This window comes from Gymnoscopelus braueri (genome assembly GCF_963280865.1).
Source record: "Gymnoscopelus braueri genome assembly, chromosome: 15".
NCBI classification, from domain to species: Eukaryota; Metazoa; Chordata; class Actinopteri; order Myctophiformes; family Myctophidae; genus Gymnoscopelus; species Gymnoscopelus braueri.
Window position 1 is genome coordinate 11356877 of NC_137620.1, and position 23255 is coordinate 11380131.

Sequence of the window (23255 nt, forward strand, 5' to 3'; positions counted from 1 at the left end):
ATAGACAATCTACAAGCTCAAAACAACTGTGTTCGTCTAGAGTCTAAACGAAGTATTACCTAAAAACATGTAAACGAGCATTCATTAAATATGATAACTTCTCGCAGGAGATCTAACGTGCATGTAATCTAGCAGCATTGGCGTTTAAAGCAAATGACTCTGTCCACAAACTATTACATTATCAGTGTTTCCCTCAGTTAACTTTGTTTCTTTTGCATTTGGAATCCATAGCGTAGCAGGGAATCCCACACCGCTTTGTTTACACAAGCCACCTGGGCCTGGGACCTCCCCAAAAAAAAATTCTAGTTGACATAAATGCTGAAACTTTTTATCCTACAATCTTTTAATAATATTGGAGGACGTAAGAATGTATGTGTCATGTTTGACCTACTACAGCAACGATGAATTAAAATAAAAATGAGAAAAAAATAAACATTGTTAATTTCCAGCTTTTTTTGTAAAGCTACACTAGGGAGGGGTTAAAGACCCACATGTGGCTCCTGAGCCGCGGGTTGCTGACCCACGGTATAGTCACCCGACGAAGCCGGATGCACCACGGTGGATTCGAACCCCCAGACTCCATGTGGCCACCGAACCACCCGAGCACAACTTATTCATTCTCTAACCTTATCTCCCTAAAATATTAAATGTCAGATGAATAAGACAAAATCATCGCGCTACTTAGCACCCTGCATCTATATGTGGAAAGTAACAGTATGTAACAAGGTCTGACACTACCAACAATAACATACAATAAAACAAGTAGATGGATAAGTTCCATACAGCGAAACAGCATTGTTCTACAACTGAACACACACACACACACACACACACACACACACACACACACACAGATTACATTTACAAGCAATGATTGTTAGCTGCAATAATATGTAAAATGTATATAGTGTACCCGAAGACGCTTTACATGGGGGGGGGGGGGGACAACAAAAATGCTAAGAAAAGGGTAAGAAAAGGCTAGGACTATGGAATAAAATCGATAAAAACAGTGGAGCAGTGAAACAGGGGAGTGCAGTTAGCTGGGGAAAGCAATATCGAAGAGGTGGATTTTGAGGTCCGTTTTGAAGGTTTGCAGGCTTCTCTGATAGTATTGGGGAGTGCATTACACAGGATGCACTCCCCAAAACAAAAGGCTCCATCACCCCAGGTACGGTACGTGGTCTTCGGGAGAGGGAGGAGACTACGAAAAGATTGTTCAGTGCCTTATAGGTTGTGAGAAGTATTGTATACTACATATGTACTACATATGTACTGAATATATACTGTGTGCTTCAGTGTGTACACACACACACACACACACCCCCACGCACACCACCACACACACACACACACACACACACACACACACAGAAAGAGAAGTGTATTAGTGAAGATGGACGGACCATTGGGGAAGCGAGAACTGTGTAGAAATAACACACACAAACACACATAAATAAATCACAGAAACACACTGACAGACATTCACACACAAATAAATACACACCACAGACGCAGTGAGCAACACGATATCCCCTTGACACCAAACACACACACACCTCCTGGACGGTGTGTGTGTGTGTGTGTGTGTGTGTGTGTGTGTGTGTGTGTGTGTGTGTGTGTGTGTGTGTGTGTGTGTGTGTGTGTGTGTGTGTGTGTGTGTGTGTGTTGTTGGCTGACCTGCTCCTGCACCTCTCAGCCCGAACAGGAGAAAAAAACACCAACAAAGTAATAATTTATGACCCAACAGACTCACTGCTACAGGTCAACGCCAGGACAGCGAGAGAGAGAGAGAGACAGAGAGAGAGAGAGGCAGGAGGGTATTAGAGAAAAGAGACGGAGCTGAAGGAAAAGGGGTGATGGGAGATCAAGACTGGGGAACAGAGAAGCAGTTGTGCAGTATTCTAAGTGCAGTTGCTCCACCTTGTGGTGGACTGGAGGAACAACAGAATGTCTGTCCACTTACTACTTAGTAAGTAGTACGTAACGCTTGTCGAGAATACAAGAACGCTCACCCCAAAACACGCTCGCCCCGGGTCTAATCCGGCGACCTCGGAGCGGTCACCACCAGGTATTCCTAAACGTAACCTCAGTAAAACTATGGCTAAACCTAACCTTATTCCTAAACGTAACCTCAGTAAAACTATGGCTAAACCTAACCTTATTCCTAAACGTAACCTCAGTAAAACTATGGCTAAACCTAAAAGAAGCCTATCTCCTGTTTCTGTAGTGTGAGGCGGCTTGATGTACAAGTACATCCCCCCACCATGATGTAAAGGACACCCCCTGGACGTGACAATAGTATGTAGCAGGGACTTATCCCCAATTGGCATTGGGTCCCATTTTTATAATCTTTGAATTAAACCCCAACCTCCCAATCTCCGGGCGGACCCGCTAACCACAAGGCCACTGAGTTGGTCCACTACAGTAGTCGTTCGCAAACAATTTAATTTCAAAGATCTCTCTCTCTGAGAGTGTACAAATTGAAGTCCATTTGGAACCCCCTTAAGGAATCCTGAGGATTCCTGGACCCCACTCTGGGCACCACTCACATAACAGGTTCAAACCTCACTGTTGCCCGGGGTTACGAACGGCTGACGGACAATATATTGATTTTTATGTTTAGCAATCGACTAATCAGTTTAGCGACGGGTCATGTAAACATTTCCCCACAAAAATGTGAATGCTTGTTTTTGTTCCATATTGTAAAATGTAAAAGTTGAAATCTACATTTTAGGTTCCGCTTCAAAAGGGGAGCAGAGTCACATTTAGACTAATGTAATATGCAAGGCACACAGTCGTCATGCCGTTAGTTCACAGACTTCACACTATATAACTGTCTGTCTTGTGATTGTGCGTCTTGAGTTGGACATGACTGATCGGTGTCACACATAAGATGTGGGTGAAAGTGAGAGGGAGGAAGGGAGAGAAAAGGGGAGATAGGGAGAGGAAGAGGGAATCAGAGGCTATGTGGGGGTCCTTGGCATGGAAAAAATTGGGAAACCATGAAATAGGATATGTCTGGGGTGTCTGCGACACATCATCAGTGTCCTGGTCATGCTAAGATGGCGTCTTTGAAGCCGACACCGATTTTTCCTCTGATCTGGCATCATCTGGGTCATTTGTCAGCGATGTCCGAAAACTGTCGAGCGAAACATCAGGGCTACAATCGTGTAGTTTGAACTACGCGTTAAGACAAACTGTATAAATACAGAACACCACAAGAGAAAAGGAAAAAGGAAACACAATCTGATAAATAAAATAGTCATACCTTTTGGTCCGCATCTGCTCCTGTAGTTTGCTGTACATATCGAGGACTAAGGGGAAAAAGAACAAATATACACAAATGATTTAATTTGAGGAGAAGAGGCCTGTGTATGCGTGTGCGGGGGCGCGTGAGGGGGCGCGTGCATGCGCGTGTGTGTGTGAGCGTGCATACCTGGTAGGCATGGTGTTACTTTGTATATAGGGGGTGTGTGTGTGTGTGTGTGTGCACCCTCTCAGAATTACAAATGGATGACTATACACAGACATACATTTATTTTCCATTTGGGGGGCAAGTGGCAGGTGGTAGTTTACCGCTTGCTCTGCTGCCATCTAGAGGACACAGGTAATTAGCTATACCTGACATTTCCACATAACTACATAAGAGATGTGGAATGATACAATCGTGTTCCTGTCAATAACCGATAAACAGATGAAACATCGGGTAGAAAGAAAGTATAATTTGGAATTTCCCGGTAATGAGAGGCTGCAGGCATTGCAAAATGTTTTTTGTTTTTTTGTTTTTTCTTCTTTGCTTTTTCCCCCCCCCAGAGATAATTTCTGGAATGTTTCTTGTCTAGCCCCCTATATGTTCAGCTTTAGTAACGCATTGACTCATGAACATAAAGTTTATATATGGGGTCCTGGCGGGGTGGGGTGCATTCCTCAATAATGAAGCCACACAAAAGACCACACTTTTAACCAAGGCTACGGCAAAACATATACGTACATCTTCTGTGCATACACTACTTCCTTGGGCCTTAGGAATGATGATGAGGTAAGTGCGGAAAAGACGTGCTCTTTGTGTGTGTGTGTGTGTGTGTGTGTGTGTGTGTGTGTGTGTGTGTGTGTGTGTGTGTGTGTGGGTGTGTGGGTGTGTGTGTGTGTGTGTGTATAGTGTACCTGGTAGACATTGTGTTAGTTTGTCTACAGTAGAAGCGATGTTTCTTTGCTGAAGCCGACACACTTTCAGCTCCTCCATAGACTGAATAAGCTGAATGAAGTAAAGAGAGAGGAGAAGATTAATCAATTGTTTTATTGATTAGCCTGGGGGACAGCATTGGGCAACAAGCACCATCTGTCCATGTGAGAAGGTTTCTTCTCAGGGGGGGGGGGGGGGGGGGGCGTACATTTAAGTATCCATTTTCATTTCATGTGGTTGATAATTGACATTGTTTGTCTTTCCCAGTTGTCTTTGATGCAGTTTCTTTACAGTTATGTTATGTTCAATGAACAAATTGTAAGAAAATGTTCAACAATTTCTACTCGATTGATTGACTAATAATGACTTAGTCCAAGATAATGGATTTATGCTCAGATGATTCAAGATTGGAAGCATTCATTCATATGTTGTCAAGGGGGAATGGACATAAGACGGTAATACTATCTGGGAATTGGAAATAAAGAGGGCATCGAGTTTTCTTTTCAGCATGAAACACATGGCCCCTGGCATCTACTTCGACATACAGTACAGTACAGTACCAGCAAGCCACGACCTGATTGGATGAAATGTCACTCCATTAGCCAATCAGCTTACCTCTTTGCCGTCATCCTGAAGACGCTTGTTGGTTTCCGTCACCTGACTCTAACATACAAAAAAAAAAAACATATCAGAGAAAATCTCCACCTTGTTCAGTCTCTCTCTCTCATTATTATAGTTAAAGGTAGGGTAAGTGATATTATTAGTGTTTAGTTTTTTTGCAAAAGGGTCATAGCTCTATATTGTGATAGTAATCATTGTTATAGAGTGTTTGTTCAGTAACAGGGGTCTCCTCGTCTCTCCAGCTCTTTAATACACAGAATATGTGTGGGTTCTCTCTCCTGATTGGATAAAAGTGGTATCCCGAGCTGAAAATGCACTTGATGTTTATTAAAGAGCTGGGGAGACAGGGAAACTCCTGTTACTGAACAAACACACATATCACTTACCCATACCTTTAACTAAAACTAACAAAAAAATGAAAACTATTGAAAAACATTTAATGAACTGAAACAAAAATATCGAGGCTTTACACAAAAATTATAAATGAAACTCATTCAAACTAACTAAAATCATAGAGAAATTGTCCTTAGTTTTAGTCTTTGTCAGTATGCAATATTACATGGCAGAAATAAAAAACTTTAAAAACGAATAAAAAACTGAACTTAAATTGATACATGAAGTCATAACAAAATGAAAATAAAAAACAACAAACATTTCAAAACTATAAACGTGTACGTGTCTCTGCCTCATTACCTTCAGTTTCTGGGCCTCTCCTCGTACTTTGAGCAGTTCAGTGATGGAGTCCACAAAGCCTTGGAAGTGATGGTTACACATCTTCTCAATCTCTCGGTCGTGGTTCCTGATCCGACCGTCCAGCTTGTCCATGAACAGCCCATGTTCCTGTCCATCATACACTGACCTGGGGAGAGGGAGGGAGAGAGGGAGAGAGAGAGAGAGACAGTCATCACAGGTGTAAATATAGTGGGTGAAATAGTTTTTCGTACAGTATCTGGCTCCATCATTTGTAGTAAGTAGTCCACATAAGTAAAGTAATCCACATAAAGGAATATACAGGTAATCCACATAGGAAAGAGTCAAACATAAAGGAATGTATTCATGGAATAAAGCAAAAATAAAATCTCACGACTGAAAATGTTTGTATGACCCCCACAAACACACACACACACACACACACTACACTAGCGCTGTTTCCTGAACAATTAACACAATATGTAAAATTATGATGTTTTAGTATTGTTCCTGCTGTTCTACATACCGCCAACCAGGTGAAGAAATCACAGACTGAGGCTTTAACCTTTGCTTTTATATGAAATATCCGAGACGATTAAGGTTTTATGGAAGATGCTTCTGAACATATTGCTAATTTGACCACTTTATATGCTCTAGTCTTAAGGGTTTCATGACATTTACTAAACATTAAAAGTCTTTATCATGGTATCACCATATCTTCGTTTGATTAACTCAGCAGCAGATTTGAACCGGAAAGACATACAGTATGTAGGTGTCATATGTGTCTCTGGTTCCAGATAAGAGTGTAGAGATGAGTGGTGATGATAAAAACGGAGAGGGAAGAGGAGAAACGAGAGAAGAACCGCCAAACGGAGGTGCAGAGGACAATTTAGCACGTTCATTGAAATGGGTGCATTTACAGGATGCATCCAGCAGGGGGCAACGTATTAACGCTGTTTAAACTTTAAAAGGCTGCAGCCAGACAGAGCTGCAACATTCACAAGATAGACAAAGTAGGAGAAACAAAATTAATAAAAACAGGATTTGACATAATCATAGACATCAGGAAACCTTGATATTTATAACACACACACACACACACACACACACACCCCTGGATTTATGACATTGTACATGATCTGTCAAGTAAAAATAGTCAGTCTTCCCCTCCCAATTAATGTATACACACAGGCATACATGCAAACATGTTTACACACACACATAGTATGCAAAGACACACACACACGCACACACACACCTGAGGGTGGTGTGTTACATCCACCCTTCCCCTTGCTGACCAGGAAATGCCCGACTCGTACAATAGTGTGACATCACAAAGAACTTCCTACACACATACAGTTCCATTTTTGGCACCTGTGCGCGTGTGTCCATGTGTGTGGGTGTGTGTGTGTCCGTGTGTGTGTGTGCGCGCGCGCGTAAGTCTGCCAAAGTCCATAGTCTGTTTAACCACCACAGGCTTAAACAAACAAGCCTACGGGCACTACTTACAGGAGTTCCCCCGGTGACTGCTCCATTGTCAGCAGCATCATGATTCATGCATGACAACCTGGAGGAGTACAGAGCCCTGGTGGAGAGCTTTATAGGGGGGGGACAGACAACCACCACCTCAAGACCAAGGGGCTGCTGGTGGGCTTCAAAGCGCAGATTAGACCCCCCCCCCAAAAAAGAAAACTCTCCTCTCCATCCTAGGGCAAGGGTTCCCAAACTTTTCAGGACGCGAACCCGGCCAAAATAATCCTATTTTAACTGAAGCACTTGGAATTGTAGGCATTACATTTAGTTTTGACTCGGTTCCGCAGATAAATATTGTGAAAATAGCCGAACTACAAGCTCACAACGCCGCGCACATTTTTATAGAATAGTTTGTTGGTTACTTTTTGTCTCCGCCGTAGGTGGAGAATATGTTTTCGCTTCGTCCCGCCGTGTGTGAGCAAACATTGTTAGCCAAGCTAACATTGGTCAAGCTCCACGTGACACGTGTCAATATGTTGACACCAATGCCTTTGATTGGCTAGAGGGACGCATGACGACATAGAATCCTATAAATAGGTGTGTCACTTCAAAAAGCTCTACTTTTTGAAGTGAGGCAAGACAGGACCAATCAGTCTTGATTGGAACAGTACCTTCCAGTCCAAATCACCCGTCCGTGCGTGTGTGTGTCCCTTTGAGAACACCTAACATTGGTCAAGCAAAGGCGCAGAAGGCCAAAGCTAAGAAAGCATACTCATCTACAACAGTAACACAGAAGAGGACTATAGAGTTGAATTGATCCCACAACAACAAGGCCGAAGTCTTAATACTGTAACAATTGGCCACCTTGATCAAATACATTATGTAGCACTAGAGAAAACTGACATAGATCAAACACACCAATCAACTGCTGAAACTGTTCAAGACAACAATGAAGATGAAGAAGACAGACAAGTATTTGAACAAACCAGTCAATTACGACCACTCCCATATGACACATTGCTTCAAGAAGAACATTCTTTAGATGCAAACACTACATATTCAGTCGCCCCTGCAGAACACCAAAAACCACGCACATTCTACCAACAGTACCTTGCAGTACAAATCACCCGTCCGTGCGTGTGTGTGTTCCTCTGAGAACACCTAACATTGGTCAGTTTTACGTGACATCACAATATGTAATATAAATATATAAATAGGAGGCTGAGATCACACAATGTAACTAACTCCCATTATGCAAACTAAAGAAGCAGCAAATGAGCATCTGAAACCTGATGAAGACGCAAAGGCGCAGAAGGCCAAGGTCTGCTGGCGGAGATGTGCTCCGAGGAGCACATTTTCTAGTTATACTTTTTATTACTTTATTTTATTTTAGAGGCATTAAAGTTATTAAATTGTAACTTAAGAAATGTGCAGATATCCTGTACACACTTATACTGTATGTTGGTTTGTTTACTGTTCAGTAAGAAAACAATGTTGCACATTAAGCTAATCATCTGGGGACCCCCCACAATAATTTGGGGACCCAACTGATTGGGAACCATTGAGTAGAGGCCCCGCAAAGTCTCACCTTCATCCTAGGGGAGGAGATGGTGGACACGCTCATCATAGCGTTATCTGAAAAGAATACTGAAAAGTATAGGGGGTGCCGATAGCTGAGTGGTTAAGGCGTGTATAGTACCACTTTAGGCTATGATGCCTGATAGTGAGTCCTGGGTTCGATTCCCTAGCGCGGCAGCCCTTTGCTGCCTGTCACTCACTGACTCTCTCTCCCCATTTCCTGTCTCTCTTCACTGTGTAATATCAATAAAAAATATCATGAAACAAAAAATCCAATATAGGTTAAAAATAATAATAGTAGCTGAGATTATATTTTATAATCCCAAAAATCCTTCTGTTGATGATTTAAGGTTGTATATTCAATAAGTGTTTTCAGAGGAAGGTTCTAGCTGTAGAACAAATAAAAGCAAACAAGTTGGGAAAATGTTGAATCAAAATAAACATCTTACTACATTTAAGTAGTTTGAACCGATAAGTTAGGCTTAGTAAGAATAATAAGAATGCAATGTTATTTAGAAGTCTGCATCTGCACCCAGAATCAAAGTTACTGTCTAACAGGTGTAAAGTAAACCCTACTGTAAACTTTGCAATCGCAATGCCGGTATTGATTATCGATCGATTTGACCAAGCAATTGATCCGTTTTCTGCAATAAAGTCAATACCGTGAATCCCTAAAAATACATGTTCTTGGGAGTGAACACGTGAACAACAAAGAGGAATGGACCGACAACTCTGAGGCCCTCTACAGGAAGACATAGAGCAAGATGTTCTTCCTGAGGAGGCTCAGATCCTTCAATGTGTGCAACAGGCTGCCTCAGATGTAGTCTGTAGTAGCCAGTGTCCTCCTCTTTGTAGTGGTGTGTTGGGGGATAACATCAACACAACATCACTTCAAGGGAACTTGTGTTGATGCTACTGAACAATGCGGTGAGGAAGGCCAGCTCCGTTTGTTGGGAGTTAAACTGGACAGGCTGGAGTTGGTTGCAGAGGGAAGGCTGAAGAGGAGGCTGAACGCTATCCTAGAGAACCCCTCCCATCGCCTCTGGGAGGAGCTAGCGAGGATGAGTAGCTTGTTGCACCGAAGGGGCTAGCATCCGGCTTGTAAATTGAAGGCTATAGGAAGTGTTAAGAGTTCATATGAATGGCCTGTAGTCTCGCTGTGTCACCGCTGTTTCACCGCTGTTTCACCGCTGTTTCACCGCTGTTTCACTCCTGCTGGTTGCAGAAGCAATTAGGCTCTATTCAAGCGGATGGGTTTTTGGCCACACTTTACACTTGATTTTATTACCTTAATAAACATGGTCATGCATTTTGTCTCCCTGCTCTTTTATTGAGACATTTAGATTGTGTCAAAGGCATAGACTGTAAAAAGAATGGACAGTGCAATTTCAAATCTGCCATCTTTCTATATCGCATCATATCGCGTCATATCCTATGCAACCGGAAATGAATGCTATTGGTTGGGTAGCTTGTCAATCAAGAGCGGGGGCGGGGAATGCATGCTATTGGTTGTGCAGCTTGTCAATCAAATCATCTAGAGCGCAGGAAACCGGGTTCAAAGCCAGCGCAGGAGAGGAAAGTTACATAGTTCAGCTTTTAAGGACAAGTCCGGACTAAAATAACATATAGGTGTTTTTTCCTACTTGTGTTGATCCCAAATTAGTCTATAGCAGAATTGCCCCTGTCGTCCACGCTGTGATTGGCCTGTACAGTCACTTTGATTGGCAGCTGTGACGAACGCTCACACCAAAACATGATTTACGAGACTGTGGTGGCTGGTGTGGGAAAACCAAGGCATGGATGTGTGTTAAATGTAAACTAATACCAGATTAATGAAAAAAAATAAACACTTTTTTTGACCACAGCAAATAGCGTACTGTAAGTAGTGATATGCTTATGGGCTCCACTCTATGCTATGAGGGCTGCTGGGGACTGATGGGGAAACTGGACGACAGGGGCAATTCTGCAAATAGACCAATCACTTGGGATCAATATGTAGGAAAAAAAGCCTATATGTTATTTTAGTCTGGACTTGTCCTTTAAGTGGTTCTGCTGGTTCATCATTATCATCATCATCATCATCTGTTTTTAGGTCTGGACACTCCCGTCCAGGACAGGCTTCAGACGTGCCTCCTGCAGGAGACTTGGCTCAGATCTGAACCCATTTGATCTGGCGTTAGGAACCCGTGCCCTTGCTGACATCGACCATGCACATGACCATGCACATGACACGACCATGCACATGAAAGGCGTATCGTTGCTGTCGGGCAGAAATCTCCATATTCTTTATTTTTTGTGAATTAATTCCCTACTTGATCATACTATAAGCCTCAAAAGTAGCAGATCTGCAAGCTCGAAACGCAGCACGGAGCGACACGTTTAGAGCTTGTAGATCTGCTACTTTTGAATTTGAATCCTGAAAAGTAACGGTTTCGGACATATGAGGTTTCCACCCGACAATATGCTCTTAAATTGGTACACTAGGGCGGACCCTAAGTCTTAAGTGGTTAATCAGACTAATCGATTTAATAGATTATACAAATAAATATATTTTTAAAATGCCATATCGATGAGTGATATTTAAAAAAAAAAAATTTAAATGATAAAAAAAAAGCTTCTCGATTATTCAATTAACCTACTGGAGTAAGATTAAGTCAGTTAGAGGTTCTAAATGTCGGTTTTGATATATTTTCAGTTAATTGCTTGGTCCAGACTCATGACCCGTGCAGAAGCCTCTCACAAACACCCTGACTGTCCAAAAACCTGCAGAGAAACTCCTCTTCCTGCAATGTAAACTGAGGGTCATTTACAGTATACAACAACAACAACACAAGTGTTTGTTGTCATTTTTCTGTTGACAATGGGCTGTGTGACAAAGTCTGAATTAGACTTTTGCCCGAGTTTGAGAACTTGGCAGGGAGTGACACTGCTGTGAGGCAAAAATGGGTTTCTGGGAATCTGCTGTCAATGTTATATCATCATTACAAACAGCTGTGCATATCAATGCGTGTGAGAGAGAAAAACAGTGTGCACGAGCGTCTGTGTGTGCACACGTGTGTGTGTGTGTGTGTGTGTCTGTGTGTGTTCGATGGTCACAGGGGACATGTTGCTGATGCTGAGACAGCTGTTACTATTAGAGTCTCAAACCACATCTCTTCCTCAAGAACACAAACACACACACACACACAACAGGAGTACATGTGTTAAGAGCTGCACTGGTTTCTGTGTGTGTGTGTGTGTGTGTGTGTGTGTGTGTGTGTGTGGGGGGAGAGAGAAGCAGATAGGGAAATTCAGTTTTTTTTTACACATGGAAGCTTGGACAAACTGATGCACGCTGTGTGAAGGAGCCATTCTGCCCGAGTGCCTTGAGCCAGTTGTGGGCGGGGGAGGCGTGTCGCAGTAATAGGCAGGTAAAATGATAAGGGTCACAGGTGTAACAAGCCAGTTAATGAATGGCATGGTATGGGCACGCCGGGGGAGATTATATGTTTTTTACCGTTCTCTTTTATTTCCATCAACAAAGCTTTGCTGTGATTCATGTTGCACAAAATAAATGGGAACCTCACCCAGCAGTTTCAGTTTGGACATTAAGTTATTTAACGCGTCAAAAACAGTTTCCCTGTGCCCAGCCGAGTGGCTAAATGTTTGTTCAATCTAGTCACTACACTCTGTTTGTCAAAAACCGAGCAGTGTCTACCTGATAGCAAATACAAATGTGGGCGGCGTGAATAATAAATACAATACACATGGTGTCAATACATGCGTCAACAACAAAACAAACAACTCTTAAACAGGAAACAGGAATGTAACACAAAATTCTAACGGGGGTCTCCACATGGGAAAGGATGGGCTTCAGGCTGAGCTACACATTCTTACAAGCCATTTCACTGGCAGGTGAGTCAGTAGGAACAGCAGTGACCACGCACAGAAATGTTTGAGGCGAGGAATTAATTGGCTTAACGACTGATTGAGGAGAAAAAGGGGGGTAAAAAAATAAGTGTAACTAAAGTGAACATAGTGCTAAGTGCATGGTGCTAATTAACTAACAGGCTGAAAACTAAACTAAAGTCTCTCGACAGCCCAGTTCCCTTACCGCGTGTGTGTGTGTGTGTGTGTGCGCACTCGCTCGTTCCACCCTACTCCACCCTGTGTGTGTGTGTGTGTGTGTGTGTGTGTGTGTTCACTCGCTCGTTCCATCCTACTCCCCCCATGTGTGTGTGTGTGTGTGTGTGTGTGTGCACGCTCTCACTCGCTTGTTCCACCCTACTCCACCCTGTATGTGTACTTACTTATGTGGTTGTGGACACTGTTCCCTCACACAGATTTGTGATCTTTTTAAATTAGACTATGAATCATACACACACACGTTACTTTTCGAACGATCACGTATTTCCATCCCTCTATCTAATGGATCTAGTATCTATTATGTACTTATAAGCACTAGTCCTGGTCCATACCCGGGGATGTGCGCAGTCAAAGTCTTTGCAGACTTTTAGTTTAGTTATGTATGGGCAAGGCCTGTGTTTCAATGTCTGCCTAGCTGCAACAACTCACACACACACACGCACACGCACGGACACGCACACACACACACACACACACACACACCTGTCTTAACAACTTTAGAAGAATTCCAATGTAGGACTTTCAAGATCATATCTTTAAAAGGGCCAATCTGGGATGTTTTGTATTATTGTATTATTGTAAATTGATATTTATTTTCTTGAAGATTCGCTCTCTGCTTGTGCCAACCGTAGCATCAAAGTTGCCCCAAACCTGTCGGTCTACAATCACGGCCGGCCAATTCCAATCGCAGGCCAACTGACCAGTGCATCTCTAGTATTGAGCATATACATACATACATACATACATACATACATACATACATACATACATACATACATACATACATACATACATACATACATACATACATACATACATACATACATACATACATACATACATACAGGCCTGTCCTACTCCAGTGTTTATGTTACCGTTATGCTATCTAGAGCTGAGAACCAAGAGGAGTGGTTCAGTTTAGACAGATATCTTGTGTTGTGTTTATAGAAGGTGGCGTCCTCTCTCAAACACGCACTTGCCCGGTCAGGCAACCCGAAAGCAACTCCACCTGCCCGAAAGTTTTATTTACCTACCTGCCAGGGGCAGGTGGGCAACCCTTAGTGTCAACGCCTGCATACTATATACCATTGGTTCTCAAAGTTGGGTCCGGAGACCCCTCCTTCGGGGGGGTTTCAGCAAAAAGTGTTAATACTAAAGGTTTGGGCCGCTACGCAACTTTGAGAACAACAACTAAATACAACTGACATGAAATATAGCCAACCTCCTACGAAAATGTTGTAAACCCCCGCCCCCCTTGATGTCAAAATAAAAAGGCTTTGAAGGTCAGCCCTAGATGATAGAAATGTGTCACAACATTTGAGTCATGGCTGTGGTGAGCTTGTTAGACACTGAAATACTAGTGCAATATTCTGATCCGTTGCTCACATGTCTCAGCCAATGGCCATTGTGTTTCTGATGACAACCTTCCTGTCCAAACAAAGCTCCCAGCCTTGAGACAGAGAAAGAAAGAGTGTGTGTGTATCTCAAAGTTATTTGCTGCTGATTGGGACATTGTTGCTGCAGGTGTCAAGTAGTCCCTTTATCTCTCTCACACGCACGCACACACACACACACACACACACACACACACACCCCAAACTATCAACCATTAATACTAAGGAAAAACCAAGGCACTCTTCAAAAAGGTTAAAAAGGGCAAGCAGCTTTCCCCCGAAGAAGGCCTACTGTATGTGAGGCTGAAAAATGCATAACCTGATCAATGATGAACTTAGCTTTACATTAAAGCTGCACTATGTAACTTTCCTCTACCCCGGATTTGGGGTCATTTCAGTTGCCCAGAAGCAGCACAGCAGTTATGAGTTGCAAAGTTACAAGAACAGAGTAAGGAAAGTACACACTATAGGCTACGTCGTATACAGCAATACAAAGGCAAGAAACACCATCATTACAGAACAGTATACAATAGTATACACTTACGTATACAACTATCCTGCACTATGCAGAAAAACGACAACATAAGGTTACAGTGTCATTACCGTATCCCGCCCCAAAACAAATAGTGTCCATTACAATCAGTGCAATGCAAGAGAAAAGTGATAGTGTTAATTGAGCTAATAGAGCCTGTCCGCTTGCTCAGGGGATAAATTGAATCTTGACCTTCAGGTCAATATTTTTGTCAGTTCCTGTGTCTAGGTGAGACGTGACCTTTGACACGATCTAAATGTCTCAATAGAAGAGCAGGGAGACAAAATACAACCCCCCCCCCCTCAATTGTATAAGTTATACTGCATTAACATACTCTACCATACAGATTGGACAAAATGACATTTTATTAATTAAAAAAAGTTACTTGGTGCCACTTTAAAGCGCTTAAACTTTAGCGTTCTTTCTTGTTTTCCTCCCCCCTTTTAACCAAAGACGTTCCTATACTGGTTTGTAACTTTCACTGGCTTTTAGAACGCTGGAGGCCTCCCTTTTCTTTAACATTAGAGAGAGTCAGAGAAACAGAGAGAGAGAGAGAGTTATAGTTCTGTCAGACAGAGGAATGCCGCAGCCAGCCTAGACCTGTATAGGAGAACTATGTTGTCATGGAGTATGTGAGATATTATTTCATGGTTCAGGATGGTAAACTCCCATCAGAGCCCAGCTTTAAGGAGTGACTTCTAGGCCCAGGCCATGGAATAATAGACGGCTGAGATGATGCAATCGCCTATAGCACATACTGTATTCCACCATTTCAAGTGCCAACGTCATGATCTCATTTTGTGTAGATACCATACCGCCCAGCCCTAGGGACAGACCAGTGGTGGAAGAAGTACTTTACACAGACATTTTACTTGAGTAAAAGTAGCAATACCACAATATAAAAATACTTCGTTACAAGTAAAAGGCCTGTGTTCAAAATGTTACTTGAGTAAAAGTAAAACAGTATTGGCATCAAAATATACTTAAAGTACCAAAAGTAAGAGTACTAAAATGTCGCGATACGCCGCGTTGTGAGCTTGTAGATCTGCTATTTTCATATAGCCTATGTATAAAATAGGGCTTAAGTGGTTAATGTACGTTAGTAAAAGTACAATATTTGCCTCCGAGATGTAGTGGAGTAGAAGTAAAAGTATTGGAAATTGGAAATAGGCTACTCAAGTAAAGTAAAAAATACCTAAAAATTGTGCTTAAGTACAGTACTTGAGTTAATGTACTTTACACCACTGGGACAGACGCTGACCATTTTTAACCTGAATCACATTGTTCTATTGTCAGGAGGACATTGTCACATTAGATTTATTCAATATCGCCGGGTAGCTCAGTCGGTAGAGCCCTCGTCTTTGGACCACAAAGTCATGGGTTTGATCCCGGGCACCGCCAACTCAGCGTATGAGTAGCACGGCTTGGGTGCGGCAGGTCGTGCGGTCAGTACTGGGAGCTGATGGTAGGTGTGAAGCTCCACCTCAGCAATCCATCTCCCAGGGGGTCTAGCAGCGCAATGTAACAGGGACAGCCTCCCGTGTTCTTGGCTCATACCGACAATATGCCTTTTTCAAACTGTAGATGCAGAAACACACAAACACACACACACACACACACACAGACGTTTGTATAATATACTAAATGTCACTTTTTACCAAATATTTTGCCTTTTTAACCCTTTAAGCCTGAGTTATGAAGTCAGTTGCATGCCTGTGTCATGCCCCCAAAAAAAGGCTTACAATACATCACAGCCCAACACATTGTGAGCTTACAGATCTGCAATTGTCGGTGCACAACACCGGCTCACAATTAAGTATAAATGAGGCATAACCCCTGACCTCAACCCCTAATCTAACACTAAAATATTTTAACAATAAAACCACCATTTCTGTTGTGCGGTCCAGGAACACGGTCCTCACAATGTCTATGTCTCTAAGACTGCTCGACCTTTCGACCTTCACAAAAATAACAAGCACACACAAACACACACACAGTAGCATCCAAATCCTTTTATAGCCCTGTATCTTTTTAGCCAGTTATAGACTATCAGTCTTTTAAACAGGGCGGGTCTAATTATAGAACATGCTGCAACTGACAGCTCCACACACACACTTACTGTGTGTGTGTGTGTGTGTGTGTGTGTGTGTGTGTGTGTGTGTGTGTGTGTGTGTGTGTGTGTGTGTGTGTGTGTGTGTGTGTGTGTGTGTGTGTGTGTGTGTGTGTGTGTGTGTGTGTGTGTACTGGAAATTCTGAGCAGCCAGTCTGAAAGGAAAGAGAAGCTGGAAAAGGTGCAACAACGTTCAGTGGTGTGTGTGTGTGTTGTCATGACTCAAGCAAGTAGGCAGCCAGTCTTTCTGCTTGGTTGAGTCATGAGTGGAGACACACAAGAATGTGACTGAGATTTGTCGCTCAGAGCTGCGAAATAGCATAACGCCTGGCTTTTGAGAGGACACACGTGCACACACACCTTCTAGTTCTAGTACACCTGACTGCATGCAGGGCATGCTCAAATTGAAGCAAGGAAGATAATGCAACAAGTCAACAACAGTCAGAGAGAGAGACAGATAACAACGATAGAGAGACAAAGCATTGTGTGCACAGGACACACACGGACACACACGGTAGTGCACTTCCTCTGCAGTACTTCCTTGTTCATTTACCTGTTATTTCCTCTATAACCAATCAGACCATGTGATTCCTGCTAGTAGGATTGTCACAATGATTACATCATCGCATTATCACAATTATTTGAACTGTGAACAATGTTCAATGCCAAAAACACAATTTAATTGTTAAAGTCGCAATCATTTGTATGACATTCAAAGATATAATTTCATGATCGTGTGACAGCCCTGCAGGTAACTAGTAGCCATCACTTGGAGGGACTTCACTTAATAAAGCTGCATTCACACTGGCAGCAACAACAGCCACAAACACCTGATTCGGATGCTATCAATGCATTGAATGGGACATGATCACCTCTTATTAGACCTTTGAATGGGCGAAATAGGCGACATACTGACCTACCCACGATTTATCAGACCATTCATTGGGTGTTATCAAGACATACTGACCTACCAAAGGAGATGACTTAAATAGTTCAGTTTCGGTTTTGGTTTCGGACCATGACGGAGGCGCGCAGTCACAACAGCGCCTACTCAGCGCCGTTCGAGTTATGTACCGACAGAATCGGCACAGAATCGTTAATATTGTTGTGGGGACTGCTCCGCCTCCAAGTAGGTCAGTAGCTCCTGATTACGCCCCATGAATGGTCTGACAAATCGCGGGTAGGTCTAAATCGCGCCTACTCGCCCATTCAAAGGTCTGATAAAACGTGACAATCTCCCATTCAATGCATTGATAGCATTCGAAGCCGGTGCCACAAAAGGACCAAACTGTGGTCAGCTACACTTGACTTTCGGCAAATTAGCTGCTCAACACAATCGTTGACATCATCATCAAGCGTGCGTCCGTGTCTGGGAGCGACGAGCAAGAGAATACGGAAAGGCATGGGTTAGAAAGAACAGGGAACTCTCTGACAGCAAAGGATAAGTTTTTCCCCGATTTCAAGCAGGAATTGTGGGGATAAGGTGAGTGGAAGATGGTGAAACAAAAACATGATTGATTGATTGATTGATTGATTGATTGACGCTTCACAGCGTCATTAGAGTGCTGAAAAAAGTTGCAACCTGCTCCATTTTTTTTAGGGTTTCTAACTCGTCAATCAGCAACAAGTGGCGGTTATGAAAAATAACTGATTATTATCTCATAATTGCAATTAGGCGATTATGTCACAGGTAAATTACACTTTCACATGTAACACAAATCGACAGATATACAGATCACACACACAAACACAGACAGACACAAACCCACACACACACACACACACACACACACACACACACACACACACACACACAGGGCTTCACTGGGCTTAATTTAATTAACTGTCCACGTTCAAAACGATAGCTGCAAACCCAGGGTTGTTATACTTTGCACGTCTAGTAACACAAGAATAGTTTTGTCTTGGCATGTTTGTACATGTTGATAACCAGTGACTACAGCTGTTATCACAGCATTTGTGGACAATTTATCCATTTGTAACTCGGAGAGAGGGTACAAAAATGGACCCGCCTCTCTTCGGAGTGAAATTACCTGATAGTACAGTGAATGAATGAATGAATGACAAAATAGAGGAGGGGGGGGGGGGATAAGCCTGTGAATGTTAGATTATGTGTTTATTTACTGGAGATCAGACTTGTGAAAAACACAAGTGAATGGAAAGGTGCACGCACACACACACACACACACAAACTTACAGTAGCAGAAGTAGGACACAATGACAAACAGAGATGTAGGGCAGTGATCCTCAAAGTGGGTCCCACTCCCGGGGACCCCCAGGGGTCACTTTAACCCCACAGTATATACGTGCAACGGAAATAGCCGATCTACAAGCTCACAACGTGTCACCGACGCGCACGTTGTGATCTTGTAGAATGGGCTAATATTGTCCACAATTTTGGAAAACATTCAGAAAAATGCTGAATATCTTTGACAACATTTAACAACACAAATCTTTATATGGGGGGGGGGTGTCCCTGAGTCCCTGACACAAAACATTTTCAGATGGGGGTCCGTCGCCAAATACATAATTAATTTTGGGTGGTCCTCCTTGAAATTAAAAGTGTTTGAGAGCCACTGATTAATGTGTGCCCAGGGACACATTAGCACATCATAAACTCAGTACATTTCATGCACTCTCCAGCACCACACTGTCTACATGACCTCATACTGAGGAGTGGACTGCAATGGAAACTAGCTGTTAAGCTTTTTTTTTTTTCCCTTATCCTTTTGATTATGGTGGGTGAGGTCACAGGTGTATGTTATTATGTGACATAATTATGCTTTATTTCATGAGCAATAAAGATATCACATCAATCAATCAAAAGGACACAATGACAAAACTTCTTGTCACATCCTCATACACCCAGTGGTGGAAAAAGTACTAAAGCAATGTAGAAATACAAGTTTTCAAATGTATACAAATCTTTGGAAATAGCAGATCTACGCATTGTGAGCTTGTTTGTAGATCGGCTATTTTCAAATGGCCGAAATGTATATAGGGCTGAAGTGGTTAATGTATGTTTTGTAATAATAATCCAAATCTACAAAGTAACTAAAGTTTTCAAATAATTGTAGTGGCGTAAAAGTAAAATATTTGCCTCTGAGATGTAATAGAGTAGAAGTAAAAGTATTCAAAATTGGAAATACTCCAGTAAAGTAAAAAAAATACCTCAAAATCGTACTTAGGTAAAGTACTTGAGTAAATGTACTTTCCACCACTGCATACACCAGCCTGGAGAGAGAGAGACCTGCTGGATGCTGTGAGCCCAGCCCTCTTTATAGCAACAAGCTAACAGGCTAACAGCTAGCCACCAACAACAAGTCCACTCACTGTAACTCACACCCACTGCTGGTGCTTCAACTATGATGTTTAATATAATGTCTATGGATATAAATATAATAACATCTATGAACTGTCACTGTTGGACACATAGTGACACACACACACTGCAGGAATGTTTAACTACTTCATGGCTAAAGTTTTTAGTCTCTCTCCCTCAGAGTGTGTTGTAATCCCATGGCCCGGAGGGACGGTCGCGCTGTGATTCGCTAATTGGGTTTTAGACAGTGGTGGAACGTCAACTAAGTACATTTACTTAACTACTGTACTTAAGATTTTTTTTTTTTTTAAATAGGCATTTGTACTTTACTTGAGTATTTCCAATTTCCAATAGGTTTACTTCTACTCCACTACATCTCGGGTCCGACCAAATGGTACTTTTACTCCTCCTTTTACATTTATTAGAAAACTTAACTAGGGTTAACCCTAACCCTAGTAAATTGCTTTGTAGATTTAAATTATTATTAAGAAACATACATTAACCACTTCAGCCCATATACATTTCGGCCATTTGTAAATAGCATATCTACAAGCTCACAATGCGTTTTCAAAATGCTATTTGAAAACTTGAAATGGGACATAATATTCTGCATAATGGGTACTTTCTACTTTTCTTACTTTAAGTATATTTTTATACCAATACTTTAGTACTTTTACTCAAGTAAATGTAGGATTCCGGACTTGTACTTATAACAGTATGCAGAGTATTTCTGCATTGTAGTATTGATACTTTTACTTAAGTAAAACATATGCATACTTCTTCCATCACCTAAGAAAATCAACCACTGATCATTATGCATACAGAAACAAATCTGGACAACGCTGTCTCCCCTGACTACCATCTCAGCCAATCGAGGCTCGAGCCGAGCGTCCCTCCGGGCTATGGGATCAATCTAGCCTGTTTGGTGTAACTTGTGGCACCTCTCTCACATCTACAGCCGACCTGTGTCTCTCCTCTCCGGGGGAGGAGGAGGACACCGTGGGGGGTCCGGGGGGGAGGGCTTCTTACCGGAGGGTCGGGCCGATGCAGTTGGTGTCGGTGCTCTCGATCTCCCGCAGGATCCGCTCGTGCTCCGCGGCTGTCTCTATACTCGTCGCCATCCTGGCATGTTGTTGTGGCGAGTCTTTTCTTTCTGACTCTCTGAGCTGAACCTGAACTGACTGAGTGACTCAATGAATACACGGGACTCCCTCCTCCTTTGGCGTTTCGACCAGGTGGGCGTGGTTGTACGTGGAGGCAGCAGTGCTGAACGCTTCAGGACGTAACCACGCCCACCTGGTCGAAACACCCAAAAAAAGAGGGAGTCCCCTCAATATGCCGTGGCCCCGTCGTCCGCGTTGCCATGTCCGCTCATTACAAGCGACTTTGGGCTTTTTTTGTTGTTGTTTTTTTGGAAAGTATATCTTGTAAATATTGGTGGTTGCGTTTTTTTTTGGCTTGTTTCTTAAAGTGTAGTTGCTTATTTGGCCTTGTTTCCTTAATGTTGTTTAAACCAGTGGTTCTTATTAAAGATTTTCTTTGCAAGTTTCAATTATTTTTCCAAAATGATTTCTTTTTTCTTTTGTCAAGTTTTTTTTTCTGTTGAAAACAGCAGATCTAGATTTTGCGAGAGAAACGAGCAACCACATATATTATTATCATCATACGTACGTATGTTGGCTATTTGAAAATAACCGATTTACAAGCTCGCAATGCGTGTGCCGCATTGTGAGCTTGTAGATTTGCTATATTCAACAACATAAAAAAAAAGATTTAAAAACAAATTAACACATGTGGAATGTTTTTGAAACATTTTAACTACACAGATACGGTATTGTATGGAGGCTCAGGTCCCTGGAACTGCACAAAATATTTTCAGATGGGGGTCTGCGGACAAAAACTTTAATTTGGGGGGTCCCCTGGTCTTTGACTTGAACATTTTTGAGAACCACTGGTTTAAACAACATTAGGAAGCAAGCCCAAATAAGCCACTCTGTATATTAAATTATGTTGGGAGCATCAAGAGGGTGTGCAGACATTTTCCCTTTGTTCACAAATAAGCAAAGTACACTTTAGAAACAAGGCAAAAAAAAGTAACCTGCGCAACTAGGCCTACTGTACCAATAGCTGGAGCTAAAGTAATCAAAAAAGTCAACCATAGAACAAGATTTTTGTACAGGATCTCCTCACTGCCTGGTCAGTAGGAATACATTGAGGACTCTAGCTGGAGCACTCATCTAATGTCACATTGTCACTATGACTATGCATGCACCTCATGGTACCATAACATACAATGGGAGTCAACTAGTGTGATAACTCTCTTTATGGCTCTGAATAACGTGAGAGACACACACAGGCACAACACCAGAGGGAGCTCCACTGATCTCGTTCAACCCAGATTCGGCACGAACATGGGGATGGGGTTCAATTGATTCTACTGTTATACCACTGTTATGGGGGCGGCAGTGGTGGAGGAGGTAGAGCGGTCGCTTGGGAACCAGAAGGTTCCCGGTTCGATTCCGGGCTCCCCCAGAGTTTGTGTCGAAGTGTGGCCGAATGGGTGATTGTAATGCACAATCATTGTAAAGCGCCTTGGATAAAGGCGCTATGTACTGTAAATGCACCATTTACCACCAAATTGTGGAATACCCTACCAACAGCCATAAAAAAGTGTGACTCCTTACCCTCCTTCAAAACCACTATAAGAGCAGTAGAGCACCTGTCTGCAACTTATAACTTCTAAGCTTGACACCAGAAATAACCCCCCCCCCCCCACACACACACACACACACACACACACACACACACACACTGTTTTCTGTACTATGACTGTACTCAATACTTAATGATTTCTTGTATGTTATTGTATGTCTTTAATGATGAATGATGAATTGCCTACATATGACCACAATAGACAACATGGTGTTATCGTTTCAGCATCATTGTAAAATCGTGCCAGTGTACTAATTGCAACCTGTTAATAAAGTATTCAATCAATCAATCAATCAATCAATATTTTAGCAACTTTACAGAAAAAATAAGTCCAGGCTTTGATTGATTGATGTACTTTTATTTAGTAAGACATGAGAATCACAGTACATGGAAGTACAAATTCACAATACAAGGTCTATTAAACTGGAAGACTCAGTTAAGCACGCAGCTTGTTTAAGATGAGAACCCCATGCACACAAATCATGATGACATATAAG

General features: G+C 42.3%; 1 protein-coding gene across 1 annotated transcript in view; it reads right to left on the reverse strand.

The window, feature by feature from the left end:
* Window positions 1–21223, reverse strand: part of exoc6b (exocyst complex component 6B) — a 123881-nt gene extending 102658 nt beyond the window's left edge. Inside the window, exons 1-5 of the mRNA XM_080450699.1 lie at window positions 21076–21223; window positions 5498–5663; window positions 4799–4846; window positions 4165–4255; window positions 3269–3314 (exon numbers count right to left, since the gene is read on the reverse strand). Of these exons, the coding sequence (XP_080306825.1) occupies window positions 3269–3314; window positions 4165–4255; window positions 4799–4846; window positions 5498–5663; window positions 21076–21167 (443 nt within the window). The 5' untranslated portion in view covers window positions 21168–21223. The remainder of the gene's footprint in view (window positions 1–3268; window positions 3315–4164; window positions 4256–4798; window positions 4847–5497; window positions 5664–21075) is intronic.
* Window positions 21224–23255: the final 2032 nt, after the last annotated feature.